The 21,648-nt window shown below is 32.3% G+C and overlaps 1 protein-coding gene across 3 annotated transcripts; it reads right to left on the bottom strand.

Moving 5' to 3' along the window:
* Window positions 1–10,318: 10,318 nt before the first annotated feature.
* Window positions 10,319–17,664, bottom strand: LOC105629438 (Tetratricopeptide repeat (TPR)-like superfamily protein). 3 transcript variants are annotated; one of them, XM_012211031.4, is made up of 3 exons: window positions 14,818–17,664; window positions 14,044–14,336; window positions 10,319–10,823 (listed from the first exon to the last, which is right to left on the bottom strand). In XM_012211031.4, the coding sequence occupies exon 1, from the start codon at window positions 17,631–17,633 to the stop codon at window positions 15,138–15,140; it is 2,496 nt and encodes an 831-aa protein (XP_012066421.1). In that variant the 5' UTR covers window positions 17,634–17,664; the 3' UTR covers window positions 10,319–10,823; window positions 14,044–14,336; window positions 14,818–15,137. The 3 variants fall into 3 exon arrangements, with proteins under 3 accessions (XP_012066421.1, XP_012066422.1, XP_012066420.1); XM_012211032.4 differs by lacking the exon at window positions 10,319–10,823 and having other exon boundaries at window positions 13,724–14,294; XM_012211030.4 differs by lacking the exon at window positions 10,319–10,823 and having other exon boundaries at window positions 13,724–14,336.
* Window positions 17,665–21,648: the final 3,984 nt, after the last annotated feature.

The raw sequence follows: 21,648 nt of genomic DNA on the forward strand, positions 1-21,648 counted from the left end.
TACTTAAATCTTTCTCTTGTTTTATTAAAGACTTGTTGTATGTTGTTCATCATTACTTTTCTATGCAAAGCAACAATATTTGGTTTCATTCAATAAAAATTCTTTAAGTTATCTTTTGGTCTTTGTTTAATCAAGTTTACTTAGTTATATTCTCAGAAAGAAATAATTTAGTAAAGATCAAAGAGATAGAGTTCACTTAGTTGGATTTGCATATGCATCTTTAACTTGTTTTGTCAAAGTTAAATCTGTCTTATTGAAATAATCAAAGAATAAGAAATAAGTTCAATATTTGACAAAGAAAGGTATTTATTATAAGTAGAGATACATATAATAAATAGAGTAATTCTACGCCGAGAGGTTGAATTATACTTTACCATAGGTGATTAAAGAATCCTTTATTGTATGTTACAGGCTTTGTTATAGAAAAAGAAAATCCAGTGCATAATCAATTCTTCTAAGAATCCTACTACACTTTTATCTATCAAATTAAGTAGTATATCTAATTATAGTTTAAATAGGATTATAGTTTAATTATTTCATGTTTATTGCTGTAAACATAATTGTTAAGGATAAGCAGTAGAGTGGACATAAACTGTTCCTCGTGGGATCGATCTTTTTATTACTACGTTGCGATCCGTATACTTGCGGGTAATCAAAGAGTGCAACAAGTTTTTGCTCGACCAAGAGATGCATATCGTTCTACCAAACCTTATAGAATATAAAGCAATTCCAGTGGTCAGAGGAATGCCAAGTGGCGTTAGAAGAACTGAAGACATTCCTCAGCAATCCCCCACTACTCAGTCGACCTCAAAAGGCAAAACTCTATACTTATATCTATTAGTCATTGAAACTATAGTGGCCTCGATACTAGTCAGGGAAGAAGGGGGAGAGCAGTTCCCCATATATTATGTCAGTAAAATATTGCGGGGCACAAAGCTGAAATATTCAAGAATAGAAAAATTAACTTTTGTTGTATTTACTGCATCTACAAGGTTGAGATATTGTTCCCAAGCACATAGCATCGTTGTCATAATAGACTTCCCCTGAAGAAAGTCTTACACCGAGTGGAAACTTTCAGCAGGATGGTAGAATGGTCCATCCGATTGGGAGAGTTTGACATACAATATACTTCGCGCTCGACATTAAAAGTGCAGGTCCTAACAGACTTTGTAGCAACTATGACGATGCTCGAGCCAATAGACAAGTCAGACACTCACCGGCTATAAAGGAAGCTGCAAATAAATAGGGCATGCAGGATGGCAGGAGCAGGAGCCGACATTATCCTAGAAGGTTCGAGCAAGATACGATTAAGCTATGCAGTCCAACTAGCTTTCCCTTGCACCAATAACATGGCTGAATACGAAGCGCCGGTAATGGGGTTGAAAATAATTATGGAAGTTCGAGCAGAGGAAATATTGATTCTCTTATATTGACAATTAATGGTAAATCAAGTGACAAGAAGATTTACAATAAAGGAACCTCAATGAACAAATACCAAGCCCTAGCAAAAAGCTTGCTAGCCCAAATAGAGAAAAATGGAAGAAGTTGGGAGATCAAATAAATACTCTGATATAAAAACAACGCGGCAAAAATGATCGCCAAAGCAACTGCTAAAAGTGAAACCTTGCTAAAAGGAACCTTATTTGAGAAATAAATATGCCTGTGCATTGGAGTGAGTGAAACCATGCCCGTATTGGCCGAACCAAATTGGATGACACCCATAATAAAATATTTGGAAACATGAGAGCCCCAGCCAAGCGAAAAGAATCATTGAAAGTAAGCAGACAAGTAGCAAACTATTCTCTAGACTGTGGAATACTATATCGAAGATCTAAGTCACAACCTTAGGCGAGATGTCTAAATGAAGATGAGGCCAATTATATGACCAGGAAAATATATAAAGGGCTCTGTGAAGCCCACAAAGGGGGAGATGCAACATTAAGAAAACTTCTCTTGCTCGAATATTTTTAGTCCATAATAAAGAGAGATGTATACTATGCCAAAAACACAGTAGGGTCCTAAGAAAGCCAGCTACCATATACAGCCAATTCGAAGCTTCGTGGCGCTTTGCTCATGGGGAATAGATATCCTCATACCTATTTCACTAGCTATAGGACAAAGAAAGTTCGTTGTAGTCACAATGGCTCATTTCCCAAAAAGGGTCAAGGCAGAAGCTTTAGCCACGATAAATCCTGTTCAGATCATCAAGTTTTTCAGAAATGAATTACTATTCCGATACGAAATACCAAGTAGACTAGTTATAGAAAATGGCAAGCAATTTGCCTGCTCAGAGTTTAAAGATTTCTGCAATGATTGGAATATCAACTTGCATTTCACCTCAACAGCGCACCCTTAGACAAATGGGCTAACAGAAGTCACCAACAAAACTATTTTGCAGGGCATCAAGAAAAGGTTGGAAGAGATAGGGACCAATTGGGCCAAAGAATTGAATAGCATGTTAAAGCCTACCAAACCACTCCTAGAAGGTCCACGGGCCACATGCCTTTCTTCTTAGTTTATGGTGTGGAAGCCATCATCCCGGTGGAAATTTGAATGCCAAGCAGAAGAAGACAATCCTACAATGAAGAACAAAACATCGAATCTCTAAGAATCGACCTGGATTTAGTAGAAGAAAGGAGGAATGAGTCTAATACGAAAATGGCTACCAAACAACACCAAATGACAAAGCACCACAAATAAGAAGGAAATAAAAACAAGTTCAGTGGGTGTCAGCAAGTTAGGATCCTACTGGGAAGGCCCGTTTAAGATCAACCAAAAATGGGACCCAAGCACCTTCAAATCTATCCCACAAATGGATCAGAGCTCCCCTATATGTGGAATTCTGAAAACCTAAGGCACTATTTTTTGTAAATATCTACCATTTCATTTAAAGATTATTGTGAAAATGAGACAGAGGTACTTATATAAAAGTCAGGTTCTTTTCACTTAGAATTGCAAAACCTATAGGAACAGGGTGTAAATGGTAGCGCCTGGCGGCTCGAAATAGATCATACACAAGGCTAAGTCTTTTCCTAAGCTTTTACGAATGAAAAAGAATAATTGAAAAAAAGTAATAGAGTATGAGTACTCCTCTAGAGAAAAACAATGCCCTAAAGTGCAACCTAGCTTTATTAGATCGATGGAGAAAATATCTAATATGGTTGTTGCTAAACAAAGGCATAGTAGACCGGTGGTGTATAGAGTAGAACAATGCAGAGAGAAGAGACTTGCAGTCGTGAAGTTGCGAACTTGTAACAACACATATCGGTGGAGAAGAGACCTACAACCGTGGAGTAGTGAAATCATGTTTTGTTGTTGCATTGTGTTTGGGTTGTGTTTATTTATTAATAATTAATATTAATTAAAAATTAAAAATATTAATTTTTTGATAGTGACATACGTGTATCCAATCTAATTGTGAATAAATAAAAGAAAATTCCAAAAATTCTTGAAATAAGATAAATACAATACTGAACGGAGAAAGTAGCATTGAATCCTCTCTTTGTTTCAGCTTTATATATATATATATATATATATATATATATATATATAATGAGAAGATTCTAAGAAGTGAAAGGGTTTACAAAAATGAGACAAACATACTCTTACCATTCACTAATTATGTTCATTGAGTATGTCCAACACTTTGATATGTGCTGGTTCTAGCCTGATAAAAGAGAACCCTTTTTCTACATGGAACTCATCTCCAATTCCAAATCAAAAATACTAATAATGGGTTTGGTAGGTAACCAAGTACACCTTTCGAACAGGTCACCTCCTTAGAAAAATAGAATATTCAACAAATCTTCGAAATGAAAACCAATAGATCTAACAACACCAAATTCATATACATGGTAAGAAAAATGAATAAAAATTACTATATAAGAAATAATAAATTAAATAAATTAGAGGCTTAATATGCAGGGTAAGAATTGAAACGAAAAAGATAAGAAAGAGAGAAGTTACATTTTGAGATTTTTATCATTGATAGAAAGAGACACCTCATACAATGGGCAAATAATAACAGAATAAAAAATATATAATTTAGATAATTTAGAAGAAAAATAAGCAGATGTAGGAAAAGAAAAAAGAACAAAAATTACTAAAAAAGAATAATAAAATCAGATAATACAATGAAAGAATTAATACGAAAAAGATAAAAAGAGAGAGGTTACCTATTGAGATGCAACTATTGAGAATAAGGGGAGCGAATTAGCGTGTGATGTAGAATATTACATTTTTTTAAAAAAAATAGACTTCCTAACAAATTATAGCCTCATTGAGCTTGTAGTTTTTGATATGTTGGCTTCAACATTTAACACAAAAAAAGGGAGTAGCGATTTTCCATATCTTGCTCTTCTTGGATTAAAATAAGACTTAAAATAAACAATTGTCTTTTAATAAGCATGAAGGAAATTTATGGCAGGTAATAAGGCATTAATGACAAAAATAATATGTCATGCAAAACACATTTGAATTTAAAGAAAAGGAATTCAACATTTAATTAAGATTAAAAAAGCAATAAAAAATACAAACTAAAAATAACAGCAAAATTTTAATTTTGTTTTTAACTATCATTTTTTTTTTTTTTTTGGATTCGTCTAGCTTTGCGCACTCTTTTCTTTTGAAAATATAGGGTCATACAATTGACATAAGCGATGCCCGATTTAATTCAAATGAAATATAGCAAGCAAGAAAAAAAAAAAAAGAAGAATATTTATGCATACTTTCTATGAAAATATATCTTTCTTTGTAATGTAAAGCACCATAAGAGCCAGTAACCTGCAAAATTTGCACGGGTAAAAAGATTTTTGTGAATTTACGCTCATAAAATTTAATATGTTATTAAATTGCTTTGTATAATTGTTGTAACACTTCTTTAGTAAATGAAAAAAGAAACATCATTGTATCAAACTTAATAAAACTATTAGCTTAATAATGATTTCTTTTATAATGAAAAATATATTACCAATAAAATAATGGTAAAACTTAGTTTATAAGTACTTTTCATGTAGAAGTTGTTACACATATATTTTGAAAGATTTCCATGTAAACTATATACTTCACTAATGTTGAGTCTTCCATTTCCTAATCACCATTTAATATAATTAATCCTTCTCTTCGGGTGGCTCATGATAAAGCTACATATAGCTGACTATGTGTGAAGGCTTGTTTTGGCAAGAATAATCCAACGCAGTTGAGTGACTGTCCTTGACTCTTGTTAATGGTCATAGCGAAACATGCAGACAATGGAAGTTGCCGCCTTTTTAGTTTGAATGGCCACCTCGATTCATTAGGAGACATTATAATTTGTGGAATTGCCACTTTGTTGCCAATATTTATTCCTAAAATGATTGATGCGTTACAGACCATTTGCTAAGATGCTCTATAATTAACCTTGTTCTGTTGCATAAACCCTCTGTCTGGTTAAGCTTCTTGAGAAGCATGACAAGAACACTGATTTTTAATTGTACATCATGATTTGGAACTCCTAAAAATTTTAAGCTGTTTAGAAACTTAGTTGTGTATAACATATCCTCATCATTTGCAACAGCAGTGGCTTTGCAAATGCTATCAGAGCTTAAATATGTAGTTCCTTCACCCGATAATAGCTCCATAATGAATTCATTTAACTGGTGGACCATTTCATTTTTAGGTGTTAAAATAGCTCTCTTTCAAATAAGTAAAGTCTCAATATTTTTGTTGAAGTGATGGGTAAATAGCTTGCACAATGCTTTTTATAGGATCTTCGTCATGTTCTAAGATAATATCAATGGGAAGTTTAACTAATTCTTTTTCTTCATGATCATATAAGGAGGTACCATCTCTAATTTACAATAACCATTTATCAAAAGTTGCTATTTTATGAGCTTCCAAATCACTAACTGTTCCAGTTGAAAGTTGCATGTTTTGCTTAAGCTCAAAAATATTGAGCTACCATAAATAAGATGAATTGAGTGAGGCATCAACAATATCTACTCTTCTACCTTTAGAGATGACTAGGAGTATTTATCGAAAATCACCTCCAAGAATAATTGTAATACCTCCAAAAGGCTTATCATTGCTATTTTCATATCTTGATTGAAGAGTATCTCTTAAACTCTTATCCAAAGCTTTAAGGCAAAATTTGTTTGCCATTGGTGCTTCATCCCATATGATTAGAGATGTCTTACAAAGTAGATGAGCTAATTAGGTTCCATGTTGAATTTTACAAGATGATTCTGCCGTGATATCTAAAGGAATATGGAACTGTGGGTTGTTCTACCATTTGGCAACAAAAAGGCAGCTATACCTGAACTTGCAATTGACAGAACTATTTTTGATTTTGACCTAAGCTTTGAGATAATTGTTTTCTATAAATGTCTTTTCAGTTCCTCCATGACCACTAATGAAAAATAATTGTCCTCTCTCAGTAGGTACAGAATCGATAATAGCTTCATATGTTGTTTTTTGACACGTGTTCAAATCTATGTATAATTCTTCATGCATGTGTTTAAATTAACTGCAATCATAGTTAAGCTCTTTGTTCAACGGTCAATTACCCATATCTCTTATCAGGGAAGAATCTGGAAGAGGCATCCCATCAATTCCCTTCAATGTTTTGCCCATTTTTAGAAGGATGTTTTCAATCTCGCACAAAGCATAATTTTGCATTTGTTCTGCCGATAATTGTAGACCTTGAAATTGAAGTCTTCTTCTCTATAATTGAATAATATCTTTTGATAGAATTGTACAATTAGATTTCTAAAGCTCAGGTGCATCAGTCACCTGGCAATGTAGAAGTATCATTACGAACAGATGCCTTAATTCATTTCCAGTTGCCCATATTGCTACTTCGGCAAGACAATCATTCCATTCCTTATCATCATCCAAAAGGCCCAATGCATAACATGCAGCCTTAAAAGTTGGATAAAGCACTCCATTTATAGTTCGAATGCTTTCAAATGAAGTGTTACCCTTTATAATGTTCAATAACATCCTTAAATAATATTTTTTTCACCACTTGAAGGATGTGCAAAATAGATCCTTCCAATCATTTTTCCGACTTTTCTCCTTGTCCAAATTTTGTCTTTTCCATTCCACACCAAATGTATTGGGAATTCAGCATAAGTAAGTTGTGTTGCATCATTGTACCTTTTATTAGTCTCAAACCATTTAGTGAACTTTGTTTTTTCTATATTAGGCATGTTCATAATATTATTCAATGAGCTATCTTCTTCAAATATTACAATATGCTGTCCTGGAAGGTGAAATGGCAATCTTTCTACAGCTGGTTCTCTATAATGTATGTCAAATTGGAAGATTCTCCAGCAAGCTTCAATAGTTGATATATATCTACAGTCCAAATAAGTCTTAATCTTGTCAACCCCTTTAGAATTATCAATAGATTCAATGATAGCAACTGCTTGATTAGATCCTTTATGGATATATTTGAACAAATATTTGATGGACCTTGAATAGTTACATAGCTCGACATTAATATGAGCATCAAACTTCACAATTAAGTTTATATTGTATGGAACCACATATACCGATTATCTAATAAGATCCCTTTCTTTTCTACTTTTAAGGCTGTATTCCTCCTCCTATACACTGGGAATCCATCTGCACTGCATCCAATGTTGTCTGGTCATTAAAATTTTTTGAACAATGCTTGGTACATCTACCATTCAACATACATGGTGAATTTGCATTAAATTCACCACAAGGGCCATGGATCATGAATTTCTTGACAACATTATATCCATTAGGATTAATACTTTCATCGGGTATTTTTACAGTTTTTATCATGTTAATATGCTCAGGGGATGGATTTTTGGCTTCTGGATGAAGAAACAGCAAGATATGTGCATATGGTAAACCTCATTATTGGATTTCAATTGTGTAAAGTACTGTAATTTATGAATAAATTATTACTAATTGATTTAATGCTATTAAATGGTTGTGATACGCTTTATTTTTATAGTTAATTTTTATAAATTTTATTTAAGTTTTCATTTAGTTTTTATCTATTTTTTTATTTCAGTTAATTTATTTTTGTTTTTCCAATAAAGCTTTCTTGAATCACATTTCATTTGATTTTGAGAAATTTAGTAGGATTTTGATAGAAAACTAGGCAAAAGTTCAGAAAAGAATGAAGTTAAGGAAAACTTTAAAAGGTGGGCATGCCTTGGACATGCAATCCAGCACCTCCATGCAGAATTCAAAGGAAAACACTATGGAGACTCAAAGGCTAGCACACCCAAGCCGTGCCAGAGAGCACGCCCGTGCTACAATGAAGTGTCGATCCAAGAGCGTGCTCACCTGAGCACGGCCCATGCTACATCCACCCTGAAGACTCAGAGCCTAGCACACCCAACCCGTGGTAGACAGCACGTCCGTGCTGATTGCCTGACTTCATATTGGGCTAAAAACGTCAATTTTACGCATGAGATGCTTTTTTGACGTGCCAATCAAGTTTAAATCCTATCAAGCCACTGGAAGAATCCTAAATTGGAAGAAATACAATGTCTAATCAATTTCCTACCTCAAAACGATTCTTACTCATTAGAAATTTTATTTCCTAATTAAATTTGAAGATTGCCTAAGGAGTCTATTTAAAGAGAGAGACTAGCTAGGTTATTGCCATCTCTTATTCTATTAATTTCAAGTTTAATTGAATTTTATTTAATTACTATGTCGAACTAAACTCTCATATTAAGAATTTGATGTAGCTTAATTTCTATTCCAATTTATAATATTAGATTTGCTTTTTCTTGTTCAAATTTAATTTATTATTAAATTTAATGTTCCTAGGCAGAGTTTCTTCTCTGGATTGATTTATTTCGTTAATCACTATCGAAAGAATGGTTTTTGAGATAATAAATTACATGGGAATAATAACTTGATACGGAAGTTATATGGTTTGATTCATGGAGGGTTTTCATAAATTAACGACCTTAGGTTATGAATTATTAAATAAACCATAAAACTTAATGATTAATGTTTTGAATTTGAAATAGATGTTCTTTAATTTAAATAATTTTCAACAAAATTAACAAATATGAAATTAAAAATAATTTAAATTATAAAATTTTTTAATTAAATTATATATTTTAAAATATTATCACAATATCTCTAAAACTATAAATAAAGATATTTACCGTGCATATCACAATCACCGTGTTAGTATTTATATTTTTGGGCTTTCGAGAGTCCCATGACGATTTACTGCTACACTAAAGCAATCTCAAAAGAAAATGCTGACCTGTTAGAAAATTTCTAGATCCAACTCATTACATCCAGTCAAGTCCACAAGCAAATGAAACCACATCCAACTGAAGGGACATTTATGTAAGTTTCAACTTTGTTAGAAAGGTTTCATTGATGCCTTTTAGAGCTTTTTATTCCTATTTTTAAGTCTTATCTCGAATCCTTATTGGGATAAAAATAGCCTTTTAGAGGATATTGAAGAGTAGTTTCTAGAGTTCAATGTCTCAAAGGTTAAGGGTCATTTTAGATCTGAAAATACTCATGCCCTACATCTGTTCATTATTATTAAAAAGGCTGTAAGAGAAGTATATATATATATATATATATAATTAAAGTGAAGATCTCAAATTGTATTGTCCTCGATTTAGAGAACACAACTTGAGAAAGGACTGCCAAAGGTTTAACGGTGAGTTTTGAAATATATATACACGTCTGCTCTGCACAACGGAGATGAAGTTTCTCATAAAAATCTGATGTTGTACTCTCCTCGATCTAGAGCAGGCAACACGACAAAGGGCCACCAAATATATAGGCTGTATGAACACCTCAAAAAGTTTAACATACTTGTATTGGACCCCCACATCTCTTGCACTAGCTCGTACATAATGTTGGCAACGGTCAGGTATAGATCCTAATAACGGCATATCTCTTCTGATTGTTTAATATTATTTGTAACGAACCAAACAATACGCATATTTCAGTATATTTTTTAAAATATAGAATTAAGTAATTTACCGTAAATTACAAAGATAAAATTATAATTTTTCCTTTTAATTAGATAAATATATTTATAAAAATTTCAAATTAATGATTTAAATATAAATGGAAATTTATTGATATTTAAATAGAAAATAAAAGATACATAAGAGACAATTTGTACCTCTAGTGTATATCAATGGAAAAATTATTATTTCGTACTTGAAATATGATCAAATTATTTAATTTTTCACTGTTTGGTCAAACATACGGCGTTACTGAAATTTGATTCCATAGTGCTAAATACTCCTATCTAATTTTAGGGATTTTGCATGTTAAATCAGTGTGAAAAGAATAAAATGTCCTCCGATAAGTCAGATTTCAACCCAAATTATAATAGCAGAACAGAACAGAATGTTATGCACAACCGAATGCTATCCAATCCAAATGCAACAACAAAGAATTTTTGCCATCAATTCAAATTCCCAAAACCCCATAGCACAAACCCCGAAGAACCTAATTACACGAAATGATCCTTGTCGACCCCAAAACTAAACATGACAGAGTAAAGAATAAAAGAGTAACAAAATCCCATGCAGACCATTTTCTTACCACCTTCATTTACACATGCAAACTTAGCTCTTCTAAGCGCATAAACTCCCTTTAAGAGATCAAATTCTACTCCTTTGCTCTTCAACTCTTCTACACCATTAGCCAATAACTTCTTATATTCTTTCTCTCTCTCCAACTTCTCTTCATGACATTCTACATCTGTTCGATATCGAATAACCCAGATAATCCTCAAAGAACACAAAAGAGAACACAACGGTGGGATCCATGATCTTTTACAGTAGGATCCACTTCTAGGCGAGTCTCTAAAAGAGGCATTAGAGAGAAAAAGTAAGGAAATGGAGTAGAATGAGTAAAAAGAAAATGTAAAGCTGTGTTATTTCTTTTATGTACTGAATCAATTTTGGATTTCTTTAAGAGCGACTCTATTTAGGATTAGCTCCTCTTTTTTTAGCCATTGCTTCAAAAGGAGTTCGTGGATCGGTGTTTCTGCAATCTGGTGGAGTGGCTAGAGTGGCTTTGCTAATGTTCTATCATGACCGTGAATTTGTAGAGAGAGACAATAATGAATAAGAGAGAAAACTTTGTTTCTGTTCACTTCGAAGAAGAGAGAACGAAAAGAGGAGCCTCTTTGTTTGTGTTTTTTTTTTTTTTTTTTCCCCATTAAAATCGTCCTACATAACTACAGCTCAGCTCACCAGGGGCATTATGAGTCATTTTGTAAAATCTCTCTCACTTCTCTCTTATTCTTGATTTAATGGTAAAATTGGACGGATTGACTACTTAAGATATTTAGGATGACGGAGTCCAACTTAAAAATATACTGCATACTCATCCACAAAATGAGGATTACTTAAATAATTTGGTCAAACCTCAAAGACCGAATAATTATTTTTTCTATATCAATTATCAAATTTAGACTCCATTTGTTTCCGTAAAATAATTTGCAGAAAAATATTTTTCTCTTTCATTGCTTTGGGCTTTTAGGAAAATAAATCAATAAAAAATATTTTCCTAGTTAAAGGAAAATTAAGTCATATTTTAAGGAAAACAACTTTTCATTTCCAAGAAAAAAACATTTTCGGCACATTGACAAATTTTATAACATTTTTTGCTTTAATTTATTAATCATCATGGTCATTAACCACTGGCCATGGCCAACGCAGCCGCCACCACAGGCAACCGGCAGCTTTCATAATTTACTGTTTTTTTTTTTTTTACATTCTTCTCATATTTAACATTAAAATGTTTAAATTTTAAAATTTCTATTATTTATATAATATTTTGGTCCTATGAGATAAAAATTTTAATATTTTTAACTAATTTTTAATATTACAACTAAATAATGGAAAATAAATAATTTAAAAAATATTATTAAAAAAATATTTTTCATTAAAAATATTTTTTTAACAAATTATTTTCCTGAAAGTTATTTACAAAAACAAGCAGAGCATTAAGAGCTAGATTGCAACATTAATTTGAAATTAGGAATTCATAAGACCACAAGAATCGGTACGTTTTTTTAATACTTGGGTTTTCCTTCCTTTCATTTTTTATGTTTTAAAGAGATTATATTATTCTTTTTATTAATATTATTGTTATCACTTAGTTTATCATCTTTTCAGGGGCTAAATCATTGAAAAAAAACTTCAAATTTTGCATGTAGGTTTAATTGTAACCTAAATTCAATTTTCTTCTTCTAGTACTTCGAACTTCAACTTTAGTTACAATAGCACTCTAATTTCAAATTATACCCAATATTAAAATAAAAAATAAATATATTCATCTCAAAAATAAAATATTTTTTATTTATTTATATAATAATGACAAGTAATGATTCTCTAAAAATAAAATTATACCGTAACAAATAAAACCTATTTTTATAAGAGATGTAACTTCAATATAATTTCAATAAACTTTAACTAAAATTCCATGCTTAAAAATGGCAAAACATAAACCTAAACTAATATCTTATACTTATAACTAACTAAAATTTATTATTTTACTTGGCTTTTTATGAATTTAAAAAAAATTCTAACCAATATTAGTGAGAGTATTGCTAAAAGTTGGACTTTTTGTTAACCTGACCATGTAGGTCCAATGAAAATAATATTTTGTTCATTAAATTGGATATAATTTAAAATTAAGATGCTATTGTATCTAAAATTAAAATTCAAAATACTTGGAGAAGAAAGTAAGAAAGTTGAATTTAGAGTGCAATTAAAACTATCTGCAAAATTTAGGATTTTTTTAATGATTTAACCGTTTTTAGAGACAATATTGTATCTTTTTCATGTTCATCATGATTATACTAAATTTTTAATTCATTACATAATTTAAGTGCATTGAAATTGTCATGTTACGTATACTCAGAGAATAATTTCCTATTACAATTGGACTGGCCCAATGGTTTGTCTTGGGTTAATATCCTTTTGCAAATGAGTTGACAAAGCACATACCAAAGATGTATGATGTTTAACCAGATTTGTGATTAAGAGGAACCTAGAAGTATGGAGTAGCAGCCAAGAGTTTATATGTGCAACTAGCAATGGAGGGACAAGCAAAAAGGGAAAAAAATTGGGGTATAGCCTAAATGTAGCAGTGATCCATAAAGCGCACACTTTCGATTTCTGGGTTAATATACAAATTGGATGAAGAAAATGCTAAGGATGTCAACTATAGGGTTAAAACAAAATGGATGAATTGGAGAAGTAATCCAATGTGGTTGCGACCAAGGTGATCGCAATATTCCAAAAGACCATAATTCAACTAGTTATGATATATGCGTGCAAAGATTAATGTTGAAACTACAAAATGCTAAATCTTGTGTTCGAAAATATAAGGATGACTTTATAAGAAATGAACGTATTTGGAAAAAGGCAACTTACACCTGTTGAAGAAAAGTTGAGAGAATAAATGTTGAAATGGTTTTGACATGTATATCACTGACACAGAAGGTTGAGACCGTTGAAAATTCTGATGAAAATAAAGCAACAGACTTCAGATGACACGGGGAAATAAGTGAGCAAAAAGTAGCTTATATTGAGTATAATGGAGAAAAAGAATTCATATAGCTGACCTAACTAGAATTGGCATTAAGGCAGAACTGAGTCGAGACTCGAGATAGATTGAGTTGATCTCTATACCATGGTTTATCCTTTCAAGAAAAATATTAAGCTATTCAATAAAACAATAATTGAGGAAATTCAATAGAAAGTTAATTCACTTCTATAGATATGGAAATGTTGGTAGTAGGAGAACAAAATGAAGCATGAGATACACGCATTGCTTGTTTCTTTACACATTTTGCTGGTTCATTGCTAGAATTTGGAGTAGGGATATGAACCCAAAGCACTAAATTAACAATTTACGTACATATCACGGCTTATCCTTTCCAGAAAATAGATGAAAGAACTAATAATTATAACAAAGCAAAGAAATTCCACCAGAACAGTTTATCATATATTGAAATAAAGCAAGCAATTGCTTATAAGAGAGATAAAGGAACAATAAGAGAAGTAGTACCTTCAGGATCTGGAATACTCATGCCCAGACAGCATCTTCTTGAAGCTGTCACATTTTCTAATTTAGCGAAATATTGCATTGATGTATAAAAGGCCGAGCAGGCAGTAGATGATATAGATTTCCCACAGAGTAACCTGATGAGAGACTCCAAAATTTGTTGCACACAATTCTTATATACTGAAGTGACGAGAACATTTAGGATCTTTTTAGTCTTGATAAGTACAAGATCAGGGATTGTATGCCTTTGTATTCTGTAATTGATGAAATGTTTGCCCCCGTTACAAGTTAAATTTCTGAATGAAAAAACAAATTTTATCAAAGAAAAGGAACAAATGCAAAGTCACAAGGATACAAGACATTCTCATTCAGAAGTTCACAAGGGTAGTTAAATATTGACTAAAATTTAATCCCTCTGCTGACTGAAAACATTACCGCTATGAACTGAGATGATCAGTTCATTGGTATAACTGACCAAAATTAATCAAGTTATTTTTCTCTTGCAATGGATTTACTAATACTTGTTTATGATTGACAGAAAATCTTCCATGAACTCACAGAAACTCAAATTTATATATTTGATATTGGAGCTTCAATAAGCATAGTAAAATTTACCGCCACCATAAAAGCAAAAAACTAAGCAGCAAATACACATATTTATATAAGATGTAAATGAGAGGCCCTAACTACTTTTGTATCTTGTAAGACCCTATACACATGTAAGTTCATTTATCTAACACAAGGAAATAATGTATGAGAAGTTTTTTCTGAACTGACCTGAATAGTTGCATAAAACTCCTTTTTAAAAGTCATTTCAAATAGCTTAATTTTGCTTAATCTCACTTGATCACCATTGCAGAACTGAACGGCAACACGAGACAGGAAAGCATCCAATAACCATCTTCAAACAAATTATTCACATACTTCGGCAGTCCAAGCCAGCAATCAGCGCATGGTTTGTAAATTGTCACTTTGGACAAGCATTCAAATAATCATGTTTTTCATTTGTTACCAACTTACCATAAGCACAAACCCTAACACACCATTTGCTACCAACAATATTTGGTTTGTCAACTGCAATTTGCCCCCAAAAAATCTCATCTAACATCAACATTATCAAATACATAACCAGGAAAAGGACTACAATCAGTATCTTTCATCTCCATGGCCAATTTTTCCAGCATTTCATATATCTCATCACATTGAGGGTGATCCAAGTCTTTAGACACAAAATTCATGACATGACCTCCAATATCGATCCAACTACAGCCAACTTCCTTTCGCAAACCCTTTTCCCTCATCTCTTTCCTCAACTTATTAACACTTTCCCAATTTGCTTCTTCAGCATACATATTGGAGAGCAAGACTTGATAGCCTGCCAAGCTGTGCACTGAGCCCATTTCAAGCAACTTATTGGCAACAACCTCACCCAGTTCAATTTGTCCATGAAGTCTGCAAGCCCCAAGAAGAGATCCCCAAATTTCCATCACATTTCCTTCTTCACCCAGTTGTGTAACAAATTCAAAGGCTTCGATCACTCTCCCAACTCTCCCTAACATGTCTGCAACACAACAGTAGTGCTGAGTTGTAGGCTGAATCTTAAAGTCTCTCTTCATTGACTCAAAAATTTGAAGGCCTTCGTCAACGAAACCAGCATAACTACAAGCCGACAAGATTGCAACAAAGGTAATTGCATCAGGTTCAATGCCAGATTTCTTCATTGAGTGAAACAATGTCAGAGCTCTCTTACCCATCCCATGTTGACCATAACCCAATATCATTGTCGTGTACGTGACAGAATTTTTCTCAGCAGATGTGGTGAAAATGCTTTCAGCATAGTTGATTCCACCGGATTTAGAGTACATATCAACAAGGGCCGTCCTCACGAAGATATTTTGATCCAATAAAGAACGAATGGAGACTCCATGGAGCTGCTTTCCTACATCTACTCTTCCTAATGGATTACAAGCTGGGAGAATGGACGCTAAGGTCACAGCATTAGGCCTTAAATTTTGCTCAAGCATTTTTCTAAAGGTAAGAAAAGCTTCTTCAATCAGTCCATTCTGTGTGTACCCAGCAATCATTGCATTCCAAATGGCTTGATCTCTATTTTTAATATCGTTCTTCTCAAAAACATATTGTGATTCCCTAATCAAACCCGATTTAGCATACATGTCTATAAGATAGCTGTTTATTCCATCAAATCTTATGCCATGCCTAACAAGATACGCATGAGTCTGTTTTCCAATCTCTTTGTTTCTAAGATTAGATGCTGCAGAGAGTAGACAAGTTACTGTCACCGAATCAACAATAAACCCTTGCTTCTGCATCTCATACACAAGCATTAGCCCTTCATCATCTAGTCCATTCTGTATGAAACCCGAAATAATGGTATTCCACGAGACAACATCCCTATCTGGCATCTTCTCAAAAATTTTGAATGAAGTATGGACAGAATTGCACCTTGAGTACATGACAATGATTGCATTCAGTATTGTCACTGATAAGACTGTTAGGTTTTTAATTATGAAGGCGTGTAGCTGTTGACCCAAGTCCAAACACTGCAGCTGTGAAACCGCAGTTAAAACTGAGAGAAAGGTTACATCATCAAGAGCAGTCTGTTCCATTTCAATAGCTTCAAGAAAGAGATCAATTCCCTCGGAAAAACAATTATTCTGTACATACCCACTAATCATAGTGTTCCAAACTTCTGTATTCTTCTCCAAACAGCAGTCAAAAACCTTTCTAGCAAGATCAAGGCAACCAAGTTCAGCATACATAGATATTGCTGAACTCACAACGAACGAGTCAATAACATATTCATTACCACATTTAAGAAGCATCCCATAAAGAACGTTTGCATTCTTACAGTCCCCAATGCTGGATAAAGCAGGAAAAACATTGACAAAACTAACTGGACTGGGTCTAATCCCCATTTTCATCATTATCCTAAATTGCCTAATTGCTTCCTTATATCTCTGTGTCTTCACATACCATGAAACCATAGTATTCCAAGCAACCACATCTTTCTTACGCATTGTCTTAAAAACTGTATTTACTAAATCATACTTAGAAAAATCAAACTCGTTAAAAGATCCCATGCTGCTCAAACATGCAGAATACATATTTAAAAGAGAATTATATACAATTCTACTTGGGTGTGATAAACACCGAATAAAATGGCAATGAATGGCTTTACCTAACATTAAATTACTAGTTTCTGCGCAAGCTTTGAGGGTAGAAGAGTAAGTATAAGAATCACATTTAGGAATAGAAGAGGCATTTTTAAGTTGGGAGTAAAACAAAAGAGCTTCTAAGGGCATATTGTTGCAAATGAAACCGATAATAATTGTATTCCAAAGAACGGTAGTTGGGCGAGGAATTGTGTCGAACAGTTGTCGAGCAAGATGCGGGTGGCCCTCTTGACAGAGCCTGCTAAGGCGAGAGCGGATTGTAGGGGTTTTGAGTGTGGGATTTGGCGGTGGCGAAATGGTGAGGAGAGAGGCTTTATGGTTGCTGTTGCGGAAGGAGGAGTCCGCCTGACGAGAAGTTGTGGAGGGAGGAATAGGAAGAGCAGAAGATGTGGAAGCCATTATTTGGATGATGACCACTTGCTTTTTACGCTCTATTATAAGTTGTGATATCGGGCGGTTGGTTAGTACTGGGCAGTTAAAATTTTAAAATGCCGTCGTAAACGGGAAAATTTTAGTTAGGTGACTCCAATAAAAATAATATTTTTTAATAAAATAATGATATTTTTAACTATATATTGAAAAAATAAAATAAAATCGAAACACTTTTTAAAAAAATTTTATTGTCATTAATTTGGTTCATAAGTGTGGTTGTAGACTGGGTCTAAGCAAATAATTTCTATTGTAAACCGGTTCAATATATAAATTTACCACAATGAGCAATATTCGGTCTGGAATAATTGAACTGATTTATTTTGATTTGACTCGATTAATTTTTTAAAAGATCGATTACTATTTTATATGAAAACTAATTACCGAATACTTTTTAGTTTTCGGATTGGTCAGTTGCATAGGTAATTGAATTGATTTTAATAATAGATGATTCGATTTGGAATAACAAATTAGATACAAAACAATTTTGATTTTCACATTTTCGGCTATTCAATCATGAAATCTATTCTGTCATACCAAATGAACCAATTTGGTTTGGTGTGATTCAATTTGGTTAAATTGAATGCTCACTCTTATCATGTACTTTCAATGAAAAATTTTATAGCACTTTTAATTTTTAAATTGTCTCATTAAGCACTTAAATTTATAAAATTGAACATGTTAAATAATTTATTTGACCAATTAAACACATCAATTTATAAAATGAAATCGATTAAACACTTGTTAGATAATTGAAAAATATAAAAATTATCCAAAAGTTGTATTAACTACATGCTAAATCAATATTTTACATATAAAAGTAAAAAAAAAAACTTTAAAATTATTGTTTTATTGCACGGAGGAGTATGATTAGTACAAAAAAGGAAGATTAAGGTACCATAAAATTTTTTATCAAAATTTAAAGGTTAAATTATATATTCGACCATTGTAAACCAGATGATCCACCTATAGCTTATAAAAAGTTTAATAATTTGACTTTTTTTTTTTTTTTTGAGTATTGGGGAGGGGAGATTCGAAATCTATTGACAGATCAAATATATATTTATCACTGGGCTATGCGTTGATGTCAAATTGTTATTTTTATAATTTATGAATAACAACTTGTCATATTTGTTTTTTTTAAAAAAAAAAAAAACCGTGTCTTTTTATTTTTTTTTATTTTTGGAACAAATAACAACTTAACTTTGTATGCAATTAGAGGGGTGTATTGGATTAAGACTCTATTAGATTTTAAAAGATTTTAAAATTTCAATAGTATTCAATTTAGATTCTTTTGGAGTCTATTAAAATCTTGTGGAACAAATAGAGCGGTGTATTGGATTAAAACTCTATTAGATTTTAAAAGATTTTAAAATTCTAATAGTAATCGATTTCGATTTTTTTGGAGTCTATTAAAATCTTGTGGTATTCAATTCAGACTCTTATAAAATCCATAAAAATATGATAGTATTCAATTATGACTTTTAAAAGCCATACAAATTTGATGGTATTCAAAAAATTATTGATTTGGAAGGATTTTATAACATTATTGATTTCTTTAGATTTTAAGGTGATATGTATGAATAAAAGAGTTATTTACAAATCCATCCTCCAATCTAAAGATTTCAAAAATCTTTTAAGATCTAACAAAGTTCTAATCCAATACACCTCTTAATAAGGATGGAAGCGAAGCGTGTACCTTCAAATTTTAAATATATATATTTAAAATTTTAATACTCATATCCATCTAAATCTATTTGAATACTCATTAAGTATCCATATTTGAACTCGTTTAAATTTTACTACCTGTATTTGTCCAAAACTCGTTTAAAGTACCTCTTATACGGTTAAGGTATTGCAAATCTTAAAATATTCAAATTCAAACTTATTTAAAATATAGTTTTTTACTAATAATAGATAGGGTACTAGTGGGTACCCACTATCGAACATGTTTAATATAATAATTAATGGATACCCTGTAACATTCCTTCCCGGTCCACCCAGTAACCCGAATGAACCGAGTCGAGACGCTACAATCTGGTTGAACCTATGTCCTGTCATGCTGATATCATACTGTATGCTAAATATGAATATAAAACACTCCCAATTAAATTCTAAACTTTCAACATCTCCAAATAATCATCAGAACACAATAACACTTTATATATGTTCATAACTGTATAAATCCTCAATAGCATTTGATATCCAGCAATTAAGTGCATTCATGATCTATATCAAGTCTTCATGAACTAATCACACCAACTATTGTAAAATATTTCATATTCAATCATTTCATAAGTATTATTCTTATCTCCAACTACTTACACCAAAATAATTACATGTTTCACTTATATTTCCAATCACATAAGCTCTAACAAATGTAATAATTATACATGCCATAATTCTTAATTATATAACTCTCAATCTACTACTCCCAAATTAGTCACTTCTGCTTTGATAGTACTCTTCAAGTCTTCAAGTAGCAACCACGATCTTCAACCTACGCGTGATAAAAATCGACGCGCTGAGTATAAAATTCAGTGGTGCTCATAATTCACATACTTAACAAAGTGCGATGGCAATTTACTTAAAATACAAAGTTCATAAAAGCATTGATAATCTTAGAATCAGTAAATTTCAACATAAATGTATCTTTATAGTAAAGAATAAACTTCTAATTCATAACATAACTAATTGAGTTCTAATTATCTCATAACTCCTTTACATGAACCTTTAATCACACATATCATGATACTATCATGATCTTACCTGCTGTTCATTATGCTGTATGAATTAAATAAATAAACATGTAAGAACACATAACATTATATTTTCATTGTCTTACTTGCTGTTCATTATATTGTATGACTTATGCACTTTTTAGTCACATCATATAAGGTATAAATAATAAAATCTCATAATTGTATGACTCCATAAGAACTAAATAAATAAACTAGTAAGCACACATAACATTATACTTTCATGATCTTACCTGATGTTCCTTATGCTGTATGAATTCTACAACTTTTATTAAAATTCAGTGAATATCGCAACGAATAAAGAAACATGTAAGCACATACATATGTATAAATAAACATGTAATCACATATGGATAAATAAATATGTAAGCACACATATCATGATACTTTCATTATCGTACTTGTTGTTCATTATGCTGTATAACTTAAGCAATGTTTAGTCAATATAACTGTATAGCTCCATAAGGTTATAGTGAAACCAAAGTGATAAGAAGAACTGTATGAAACTAGATGAATACTGTATGACTGGGCTGCTATGGCCATTATATAATCATATTCACTCAACGGCCTGTAGCCGGAGTACCAAACTGTATGGGGCGCAGATCTGCTATCCTATGTCACGACATAGCCTTATCTAAGTGGTTTCTACCTAACCTCAATGGAGCATATTAGTGGTATGTCAATATATAAAACAAAAACATATTAACTGCTTCATAATTTCATAAAGCATACTGCTTACCTATATGCTGATAGCCTCGCCAAGCGGGCAACTTGTGTCATGTTAGTTTCACATCATTTGCATGCTTGCATTTTGTGTTTATACATGTGTTCATGTTGTCTTTTTGTTTTAAAATGATTGGAGGCATACAAGTTGAGCAAAGGAATACAATTGCATAGAAAATGAGGTCCAAAAGAGCATCAGAACACAAGTCGCGAGCGCGCCATGCAAAGTCGCGAGCGCGAGAAGCACACAAGAGGGTCAGTGAGTTTACAGGCAAGATTTGTGAGCGTGCAATGAAATTCGCGAGCTCGAGAAGCACAAAATGAGAGTCAGAGAGTTTACAGGCACAATTCGCGAGCGCGCGTCATGTTTTTAGCCTGTGCAGTCTGTACTATTTTGGTCATATCTCTCAATTTATAACTCTAATTTGGGTGATTCAAAAACCCATGGAAAGCTAACACATAGAGGAACAAATAACTCTTATAGACCACTTCCTAATTCCATC

This window comes from Jatropha curcas, chromosome 2 (assembly GCF_041381405.1).
Source record: "Jatropha curcas cultivar XTBG-Jc1 chromosome 2, XTBG_Jcur_1.0, whole genome shotgun sequence".
NCBI lineage: Eukaryota > Viridiplantae > Streptophyta > Magnoliopsida > Malpighiales > Euphorbiaceae > Jatropha > Jatropha curcas.

Excerpts from the sequence above, each read along its gene's own strand:
- LOC105629438 (XM_012211031.4), bottom strand. The coding sequence starts at position 17,633 with ATGGCTTCCACATCTTCTGCTCTTCCTATTCCTCCCTCCACAACTTCT.